At 47.5% G+C, this 10,907-nt stretch overlaps 1 protein-coding gene across 1 annotated transcript in view; it reads left to right on the plus strand.

Annotated features, from left to right (window-relative positions):
- Positions 1–7,962, plus strand: part of FAM219B (family with sequence similarity 219 member B) — an 8,267-nt gene extending 305 nt beyond the window's left edge. The window contains exons 2-6 of the mRNA XM_015822539.2: positions 3,542–3,638; positions 4,737–4,827; positions 6,827–6,904; positions 7,163–7,208; positions 7,737–7,962. Of these exons, the coding sequence (XP_015678025.2) occupies positions 3,542–3,638; positions 4,737–4,827; positions 6,827–6,904; positions 7,163–7,208; positions 7,737–7,892 (468 nt within the window). The 3' untranslated portion in view covers positions 7,893–7,962. The remainder of the gene's footprint in view (positions 1–3,541; positions 3,639–4,736; positions 4,828–6,826; positions 6,905–7,162; positions 7,209–7,736) is intronic.
- The last annotated feature ends 2,945 nt before the right edge of the window (positions 7,963–10,907 follow it).

Raw genomic sequence — 10,907 nt, forward strand, 5'->3', positions numbered from 1 at the left:
TGAATGGGGGGTGGGGGTGGGGAGTGGGGGGGTGGCTCTGGTTTGGGTCCTTTATTCCTCTTAACCGCCCCCCCCCCGCCTCCCTCAGCCTCTTGTTTCTTCTCATCTTCCTATTGGCAGAGACGGCTGTAGGGGGGGTAGACTGCTCCTGGCTGTGGAGGCTCCATTCAGAAACGGCCAAGATGTTAAGAGCAAGGATGGAGAATCCAGGCTTTCCCAGCCCGGCGCAGTGCGGGAGGGTATAAAAATGTGGGGAAAAAACAGTCCTGAATCACTTTTTTTTCCAGCGTCGTTGTAACTTGGAACAGTCACTAAACGAACTGTTGTAAGTCGAGGACTAGCGGTATGTCTTCCCGCAGGTGGACAGTCTTTGTGCCCTAACAGTAGATCTAGTATACAGCTAGCTGGATTCCTCACTCCATTCAGCTATTAATAATGATTTACGAAATGTCGGTAGCCGGGTCCAGCTACTTGGACCCAGTAGGAATGAAAAGAAACTCAACTTGTTAATTACAAAAATGTCGCCTTTCTTGAAACAGCCTATATATTAAGACAATACTATCCCTACATCAGGGGTCTTCAAACTTGGCCCTTTTATGACTTGTGGGACTTCAACTCCCAGAATTCCTCAGCCAGGCATTCTGGGAGGAATTCTGGGAGTTGAAGTCCACAAGTCATAAAAGGGCCAAGTTTGAAGACCCCTGCCCTAGTTCCTTGGGAAGGATCCAGCAGGCAAAAGTACTAAATCCAATCACAGCTTTTGGGAAGATAATATATAAGCAACAACAATTACATGTAAGCAACAATGACAACAACAAGCTTCTTGCTAATGTTGCCCTTTTTGTGTTTTATTTCTGGCGTGGCCAGTGTCCAATGCAACTGCTATTCCAACTTCTCACTCCCTTCCCCCCCCCCCCCATTCCTTTTTCAGGGCCAAATGGACAAACGAAGGATGTGGCGGGACCCTCTGGTAGAGAAAAGAGGTCCCTACATTATGAACAAACCATCTTCTATTCAGGATAAGCTACGTAAGTAAAAGCACACGTGGCTTTTCTCCACCTCCCTGGAAGTGTGCTCTTTATAGATCATCCTCAACTCAGGACTGTAATGGACCCTGCCCGTTAAGGTCATAGATTATGAGGGTCATGCAGTGGATCACACTTTTGTTGTTGTTGTTAGTCGGGAAGTCGTGTCCGACCCATCGCGACCCCATGGGCAATGTTCCTCCAGGTCTTTCTGTCCTCTACCATCTTCTGGAGTCCCTTTAAGCTCACGCCTGCTGCTTCAGTGACTCCCTCCAGCCACCTCCTTCTCTGTCGTCCCCTTCTTCTCTTGCCCTCCATCTTTCCCAGCATGAGGCTCTTCTCCAGTGAGTCCTTCCTTCTCATTAGGTGGCCAAAGGACTTGAGTTTCAACTTCAGGATCTGGCCTTCTAAAGAGCAGTCGGGGTTGATCTCCTCCAGGACTGACCTGTTGGATCGCCTTGCAGTCCAGGGGCCTCGCAGGAGTCTTCTCCAGCACCAGAGTTCAAAGGCCTCCATTCTTTGTCGCTCAGCCTTTCTTATGATCCAACTTTCACATCCATATATTGCAACTGGGAAAACCATGGCCTTGACTATACGCACTTTTGTTGGCAGGGTGATGTCTCTGCTTTTTAGTATGCTGTCTAGATTTGCCATAGCTTTCCTCCCCAGGAGCAAGTGTATTGGACACCTTCCGACCTGAGGGGCTCATCTTCCAGCGTCATATCTTTTTGCCTTTTGATGCTGTCCATGGGGTTTCCGTGGCAAAGATACTGGACGGGGTTGCAATTTCCTTCTCCAGTGGGTCACATTTTGTCTGAACTCTCTGCTATGACCTGTCCGTCTTGGGTGGCCCTGCACGGCACAGCTCATAGCTTCATTGAATTACGCAAGCCCCTTCGCCACCACAAGGCAGTAATCTGTGAAGGAGGGATCACACTCTATGTGAGCGTCAAGTGAACCAATTGTTCACAATTGACCTGTGTTGCCCAAAACCAGAAGCAAATGCTGATTTTTGACAAAAAACGTGAGATGCTCCAAACCGTGGGTTATTGAACAGAAGCCCAAAGGGTACAGCCAGTTGCTGAATTTCTCTTCCATGTTGTTGTGGTATCGCAGAAAAACATCGCGAGATGGCCAAGGCAATGCTGCGGAAAAAGGGGGTCTTTTCAGGAGCTGTCCGGCAACAGCCCAAACCAGGAGCCGTGAGGTCAGAGTTTGTGTCCTTTTCTTCTTGAATGGCGCTGATGATTACTTTTCAGGATTGGCCAGGATGCAGGGGGGGGGACTTGAAAAGTGGTGCCTGTGAATCTGGGGGAGGGAATCCCTTTTTATTCAGGACCAGGTGCATAAGGTCTATGGAGATTCTCGATCATCTAGGTCAGGGTTAGGCAACCTTGGCTCTTTTATGACTCGTGGACTTCAACTCCCAGAATTTCTGACCCAGCGTGGGAGAACTATGGCCCCCTCATGACTCATGGACTTCAACTCCCAGAATCCCTGAGCCAGCATGGCTCAGCTTGGAAACCTCTCCCTTTCCCCTCAGCATGGCTGGCTCAGGAATTCTGGGAGTTGAAGTCCACGAGTCATAAAAGAGCCAAGGTTGCCTACCCCTGATCTCGGTCATGGTTGTCTCAAAGGTNGGTCCTTTATTCCTCTTAACCGCCCCCCCCGCCTCCCTCAGCCTCTTGTTTCTTCTCGTCTTCCTATTGGCGGAGACGGCTGTAGGGAGGGTAGACTGCTCCTGGCTGTGGAGGCTCCATTCAGAAACGGCCAAGACGTTAAGAGCAAGGATGGAGAATCCAGGCTTTCCCAGCCCGGCACAGTGCGGGAGGGTATAAAAATGTGGAGGGAAACGGTCCTGAGTCACTTTTTTTTCCAGCGTCGTTGTAACTTGGAACAGTCACTAAACGAACTGTTGTAAGTCGAGGTCTAGAGGTATGTCTTCCCGGAGGTGGACAGTCTTTGTGCCCTAACAGTAGATCTAGTATACAGCTAGCTGGGTTCCTCACTCCATTCAGCTATTAATAATGATTTACGAGACGCCGGTAGCCGGGTCCAGCTACTTGACCCAGTAGGAATGAAGAGAAACTCAACTTGTCAATTACAAAAATGTCGCCTTTCTTGAAACAGCCTATATATTAAGACAATACTATCCCTACATCAGGGGTCTTCAAACTTGGCCCTTTTATGACTTGTGGGACTTCAACTCCCAGAATTCCTCAGCCAGGCATTCTGGGAGGAATTCTGGGAGTTGAAGTCCACAAGTCATAAAAGGGCCAAGTTTGAAGACCCCTGCCCTAGATCCTTGGGAGGGATCCAGCAGGCAAAAGTACTAAATCCAATCACAGCTTTTGGGTAGATAATATATAAGCAACAAAATTACATGTAAGCAACAATGACAATAACAAGCTTCTTGCTAATGTTGCCCTTTTTGTGTTTTATTTCTGGCGTGGCCAATGTCCAATGCAACTGCTGTTCCAACTTCTCACTCCCTTCCCCCCCCATTCCTTTTTCAGGGCCAAATGGACAAACGAAGGATGTGCCGGGACCCCCCGGTAGAGAAAAGAGGTCCCTACATTATGAACAAACCATCTTCTATTCAGGATAAGCTACGTAAGTAAAAGCACACGCGGTTTTTCTCCACCTCTCCAGAAGTGTGCTCTTTATAGATCGTCCTCAACTCAGGACTGTAATGGACCCTGCCCGTTAAGGTCATAGGTTATGAGGGTCATGCAGTGGATCACACTTTTGTTATTGTTGTTAGTTGTGAAGTTGTGTCCGACCCATCGCGACCCCATGGGCAACGTTCCTCCAGGCCTTCCTGTCCTCTACCATCTTCTGGAGTCCATTTAAGCTCCCACCTACTGCTTCACTGACTCCATCCAGCCACCTCCTTCTCTGTCGTCCCCTTCTATTGCCCTCCATCTTTCCCAGCATCAGGCTCTTCTCCAGTGAGTCCTTCCTTCTTGTTAGGTGGCCAAAGTACTTGAGTTTCAACTTCAGGATCTGGCCTTCTAAAGAGCAGTCGGGGTTGATCTCCTCTAGGACTGACTGGTTTGAACGCCTTGCAGTCCAGGGGACTCGCAGGAGTCTTCTCCAGCACCAGAGTTCAAAGGCCTCAATTCTTTGTCGCTCAGCCTTTCTTATGGTCCAACTTTCACATCCATACATTGCAACTGGGAAAACCATGGCACTTTTGTTGGCAGGGTGATGTCTCTGCTTTTTAGTATGCTGTCTAGATTTGCCATAGCTTTCCTCCCCAGGAGCAAGCGTATTGGACACCTTCCGACCTGAGGGGCTCATCTTCCAGCGTCATCTCTTTTTGCCTTTTGGTGCTATCCATGGGGTTTCCATGGCAAAGATACTGGAGTGGGTTGCCATTTCCTTCTCCAGTGGGTCACATTTTGTCAGAACTCTCTGCTATGACCTGTCCGTCTTGGGTGGCCCTGCACGGCACAGCTCATAGCTTCATTGAATTACGCAAGCCCCTTCGCCACCACAAGGCAGTAATACATGAAGGAGGGATCACACTTTATGTGAGTGTCAAGTGAACCAATTGTTCACAATTGACCTGTGTTGCCCCAAACCGGAAGCAAATGCTGATTTTTGGCAAAAAAACGTGAGATGCTCCAAACCGTGGGTTATTGAACAGAAGCCCAAAGAGTACAGCCAGTTGCTGAATTTCTCTTCCATGTTGTTGTGGTATCGCAGAAAAACATCGCGAGATGGCCAAGGCAATGCTGCGGAAAAAGGGAGTCTTTTCAGGAGCTGTCCGGCAACAGCCCAAACCAGGAGCCGTGAGGTCAGAGTTCGTGTCCTTTTCTTCTTGAATGGCGCTGATGATTACTTTTCAGGATTGGCCAGGATGCAGGGGGGGGGACTTGAAAAGTGGTGCCTGTGAATCTGGGGGAGGGAATCCCTTTTTATTCAGGACCAGGTGCATAAGGTCTATGGAGATTCTCGATCATCTAGGTCAGGGTTAGGCAACCTTGGCTCTTTTATGACTCGTGGACTTCAACTCCCAGAATTTCTGAGCCAGCGTGGGAGAACTATGGCCCCCTCATGACTCATGGACTTCAACTCCCAGAATCCCTGAGCCAGCATGGCTCAGCTTGGAAACCTCTCCCTTTCCCCTCAGCATGGCTGGCTCAGGAATTCTGGGAGTTGAAGTCCACGAGTCATAAAAGAGCCAAGGTTGCCTACCCCTGATCTCGGTCATGGTTGTCTCAAAGGTGCTTTTTCACGAGGCAACTGGACTTTCTTGTTTTTCTTTGAAAATGTTTTCGCTTCTCCTCCAAGAAGCTTCTTCAGCTCTGGCTGGATGGTGGAGAATGGAAAGATGTATACTCGGAGCTGAAGAAGCTTCTTAGATGAGAAGCGAAACGCCTTTTTAGAAGAGGAAAAAAAAAAGACAGCCCAGTTGCCTCGTGAAAAAGCACCTTTTGACAACCAAGTGCAGAAGTGAGGAATGCAAAGCCTGCAGGGAATCCTGTCTTTCCAAGCAGAAATATTCCAAAGTTATGCTGTCTTCTTCCATTGCTGCTGCGCGGCAGTGTTGATGACCAGGAATTAGGGGACAGTATTAATTATGAATACATATAGATGGCTTCTCTCTCTTTGGTCACTTGTAATCCAGGATTCAGGGTCAGGAAAGGATAGCAAGGACAACACCCAATGTCCTAACCCAGGGCTTTTCAACCAGTGGTACGGATACCACCTGTGGTACATTGGCACCTGGCAGGTGGTACGCGACCATCCTAGAAAAGTGGTAGTGGGGATGAGCTGAACCGGTGGCAACACTGCACAAGCCTGAGTGAGAGATGGCTGGAGCTGCAGGGCTGTCAGGGCTCAGCGGAAGCGCCAGGATCAGCGTCAGGCTCCAGCTGGAGCTCGGCGCTGATCCTGGTGCTTCTGGTGAGCCCTGAAGAAGCACCAATCAGCTGGAAAGCAGCACTGATCCTGGCTCTTCTGCTGAGCCCAAAAGAAGCGCCGATCAGCTGGACTGTTGCAGCCTCTCCAGGGTCTTGTGATTTACATTCAGATGCTTGGCAACTGATTCATATTTATGACGGTCACAGTGTCCCAGGGTCATGTGAAGTGACCAAAACCTGCTGCAACCACCCAGCAGACGGGGGGGGGGGGAATAAAAACCAAACACCCCCCACCCCACCCCCGCTGCCAATCCTCAACAGAAATGCTCACAACAATGGAAACCTCGGACAGGAGGAAGAGCGCCGCCGGGTGGGCAGGCAGGTGTCTTGCTCGGCTGTGCCTTGGGGGGCACTTTTTTCAGTGCCATTGTAACTTCGAACAGTCACTAAGCGAACTGTTGTAAGTCGAGGACTACCTGTACTTTATCACTTTTTCCGTTTTTGTTTCTTTTTAGTCATCAAGTTTTTGACACCTTGCTAGGCGACTGGTGGCACTCGGATGTTGCCATATCCTAAAAGTGGCACAATGGGTGAAAAGGTTGAAAAGCCCTGTCCTAACCCACCCAAGAACATACAATATCTTTAAGTAACACTCCAATGAGAACATGTTTAGCTAATTCTGCTTTCTCCCTTCTTATCTACAGTATGCCAGACTTACTGGGTGCAATCTTTATCTTATGTGTGTCAGCTTTGCTGGATGGGTTGCTGATGTAATTATACAGCATAAATACAAGGATTTCTTGTCATTTGTTGCTCCCCTCATTTTAGAGGGGTCCGTCTCTATTCAGCTGAATAAACACGTAAAACTTAAAAAGGCACTTTCTGGTTTCCTGCATATCAGTGTTTCATGGCGATTCCTCCTTTTATCAGGACGGTGAAATTCAACAAGGGCTACACTGCGCTCAGCCAGACCTCAGATGAAACCCTGGTGGCCCTGGATTCCGACAGGTGAGAGGCATGTAAGCATTGCTTGACTTTTGGGGTCTGGAAAAAAAGAAAGTGGATTAGCTCTCCACTCTAAGAATAAATAGCTTACCCTAAGCAGCCTCTCCCAAATCTTGACTGAAAAATGCAGGTCAAACACAGGATAGTTTCTCACCGTGTTGTGGGAAGCCCTTTGATTTGATTTTTTTTTATGGGCGCATGGGCAACTGAAAATGGGGCTTGTAATATCCTTTCAACTGATCCTTAATTTTCTTCTCCTAGCGATGACCTGGAATCTAGATGCTCTTCTGGTTACTCCTCGGCCGAGGCAAGTCTGGTCTTTTATAATTTAATAATATAATTTATTGATTTAATAATTATTCCCTGGGTTAGTTCTCCTATGAGCCGCCCAGCCGGTTATCATGCCTAAGATGGGACTACAACTCTCCATCTCTTGGTGATTGGCCCAGAGCCATCCAGCTGGCTTTCATGCCTAAGGCAGGACTAGAACTCCCTGTCTCCTGGTGATTGGTCCAGAGCCACCCAGCTGGCTTTCATGCCTAAGGCAGGACTAGAATTCACCCCTCTTCCTGGTGATTGGCCCAAAGTCACCCAGGCAGTTTTCATGCCTAAGGCAGGACTAGAACTCACAGTTTCTTGGTGATTGGCTCAAAGTCACCCAGCCGGTTTTCATGCCCAAGGCAGGACTAGAACTCACCCCTCTTCCTGGTGATTGGCTCAAAGTCACCCAGCCAGTTTTCATTCCTAAAGTGGGATTAAGAGTCTGCTGGTTTCTTGGTCAGCACCTCACTCTACCAGTTAAGATGTGTATTGATTCCATTTTTCCTCCCCTCAGGTCAACCAGGATCTCAGTCGCCAACTGCTGCAGGACGGCTACCGCCTGGATGAGATCCCCGACGACGAGGATCTCGACCTGATTCCCCCGAAGCCCATTTCATCCTCACCGTGCTCCTGTTGCTTTGGCGACTCCGCCTCCTGCTCCATCCAATAGGGAGAAGCCTTGGAGGACTGCACTACACGGGTCAAGAATTCAGCACTTTTCTTCCCAATTCCTCTTTTTTTTTTTTTTTTGGATCTCTGCTGAGCCCAGCACTGAACTTTAGGTCAAACTGGTGGGACGGGGGGCAACCCTAGAGATTCAGCCCCTGGAAGGGCAAGGGAGTGCGCTGTTGGTGCCTTGCTTAGAGCTCCAGGCGTCTTCTGGTGCAACGTAGAAATGTATGAAGTGTAAGTATTCTGGAGGCTGGTGGATGCCCTTAGCAAAGAGAGTTGCTTCTCTGGACATGCTCGGCACTCCTGAGGAATAACCAGAAGGCAAGGGTCTCTCCCCATAAAAGGTGAACGGAAAACTGTGTGCGTGCATGTGTGCGTGTCAAAGCGAACAATGGCAATTTCGATACTAGGTTTACCATATATTTGGGGCTGCAGACGTCAATACACCGAAGGGGAAGAAAACCCTCAATGCTGCGTAGAGGCAGAGGAAAGAGATTTTAGTCCTCGGTTGCTTTTTCTGAGGAGAGAGAGGTTCTTGAGATGTTTCTGCAGGACCTCCTTAGAATGGAGATTTTGTCTTGCACAAGAGGGCAGAGCAGCTTGTGCCCCGTTTCTTGAGGACATGGGCCTTCTCTTGGTCTCCAACCACCCGGTTAATGGTTTTAATTTCTAGAACCATTGGATCATTCATTCCGTTCTCTTTAGGAAGTAAAAAGAAAGGTTGAAGATGCCTGAGTTAGTATTCAGCCTTTAATTGACCTCCTGAAGGACCTCAAGGCAACATAACCTTAGCAATAGCTTACCCTTCTGTTTGAAGGTTGATTCTCTCAGATCGGTGGGCAGTTGGGCAAATGTTTTGGGAAACTATAGGCCTTAATGTGGACCATCTTTGAAGAGTTGATTTACTTGCTAGATGGGATTTGGTGTAGCTTGGGACCCACTTCCTATTTTGGGCAGGTATAAGAGGAGAAGCTAAGTGAGGAGGAGAAGCTTGAACCTTCTTAAGATACCTGGCCTCAGCTTTGTAGGTCACGTAAAACTCTCGTGTTATTGAAATATCTGTTAACTTTTAATGTTCTCTAATGTCCTTCAAATGGATGAAAGTCCTATCATCCCCATGCTTAGGAACATCTTGGGAAGACCACCAAGGGACTGTAGTCCGAGTTAAATTAACCCATGGAAGGGGACACCTCTGGACCTTCTTGTAGGAAAGGACGAGTTTTAGGAGCTTGCATAGACTGTTGGAAGTGTGTAACTTGTGTGGTAAGCAGTACTGAGTTAAGATCTAGTCTTCCTAGATCTCCAGCACTGACTGACACAGAACAGAAATGGTCTGTCTTTAACCATTTTCCATCAGATGTCTCAGCTGACGACTCAAGAGACGTTGATGGAACAGCTGGCATGTCCATCTCTAGTGACAATGTGCGGTGCGATTTCTGGATGTTGGGTGGGAGCTGTTGTACTCTACAAGGGGGTAGTGGAGTTCATCGACATGAACGTGTCCATCTTTGCTTCACTGGTTGGGGGGAACTCAATGTCATCTCCCAGTTTGATCACAGAAGATCAAGAGTTCTTCAGCTGGATCCCTGCAATTTGAGGATGTCCCAGTGTGGACATCCTAAACATATCTCGCTCCTGGTCACAGCCCCACCCCCCAATTAAGCCCATTTCTTCCTCATACACACAACTTGCTCTTGAGGCTTGTGTCTTGTGACTCTCTCAAAGCAGACTAGGGCAACTTGCCACGGGACAATTCAGCAATTCAATTTAATTGTTTAAAATAAGTTTTTCAAAAATAATTCTATTTTTTTTTTTGGCCGTTCACATTTCATTCTGCCCCTCCTTTTGCGTCCTTTCTTAAATGATTCTGTCCCACCGTTTCTTCAATATTAGTAACTCTCGTCCCGTAGTAAGTCGTCCATGGCAAGTTGGCCGTGGCGAGTTGTCGTAGACCCCTCTCAAAGTCAACAACTTCTCCGGCTTCGGTTGACACGGTCCGGGGTGAAACACAAAGATGCCACTGCAAATTATGCAGTCCTTTTTAGGAGCTTCCCAACGTGGCTTGCAAAGCCGCGGATGGCCATTAGATGGCAGCCAAAACACACAGTATGGCTGCTTCTAGGCTGCCATCTACTGGTTATCTGGATTTGTCAATCCCAAATCTGATTTCTCCAGCTATTTTTAATCAAACTATCCAAGATCAGTTACTAGCAGGTACACTGGTTTGAGGTGGGGTTTTTTTTTTTTGGCCCTGCTGGGACACATCACCAGCAAGTTAATTTTTAAACAAGTGACCTTGTATCTACAAATCTTTACAGAATTGGCTTGCTAGAGCTATAAACTCAGCATTTCCCAATCTGCTCCCTCCATCTGTGCCGCATTGCAGCTGGTAGAAATTCAGACTTGAAGTCTTAACCACCGAGGGGGGAAGGAAATACTAGGTTGGAGAAAGTTGTACTAATAGTGGCAAATATTATAGTAGAGTGGTGAAAGTTGTACTAAGCTAAACCAATATCTTTGGTTTCGCTTAAAAAAAAAGCTGCTGTTTCATTTATTTATTAGGAAAAAAGGCTTCTTTGTTAGCCAGATCACCACATGTGGTTTGTCCAGGACATAAACTATGATGTTCACAACGGAGTCTGTGTTACTCATGCACAGCTTGTTCAATAAGCTTTAATGATGTGTATCTTCATAGACGCTCAGAATTTAAGGCTTAGATGGGACCTTAACGATCATCTAGTCCAGAGTTCTCCAAACTTGGCCACTGTAAGACTTGTGGACTTCAACTCCCAGAATCCCTCAGCTAGCACGTTATTCTGGGAGTCAAAGTCCACAAGTCTTAAAAGTTGCCAAGTCTGGAGACCCCTGATGTAATGGATGATTCTACAAGCATTTTTAGAATCGACCCCATTAAATCTGCTCAGTAGAGTTTATTTTTAAAGCTGCCTTAAAGCACTAAAATGCATTACATGAAGGTTTTTTTTTTAAAAAAAAAAAACTGAACAGCACAGAG

Source organism: Protobothrops mucrosquamatus, unplaced genomic scaffold (assembly GCF_001527695.2).
Source record: "Protobothrops mucrosquamatus isolate PMUCROS unplaced genomic scaffold, P.Mucros_1.0 scaffold1601, whole genome shotgun sequence".
NCBI lineage: Eukaryota > Metazoa > Chordata > Lepidosauria > Squamata > Viperidae > Protobothrops > Protobothrops mucrosquamatus.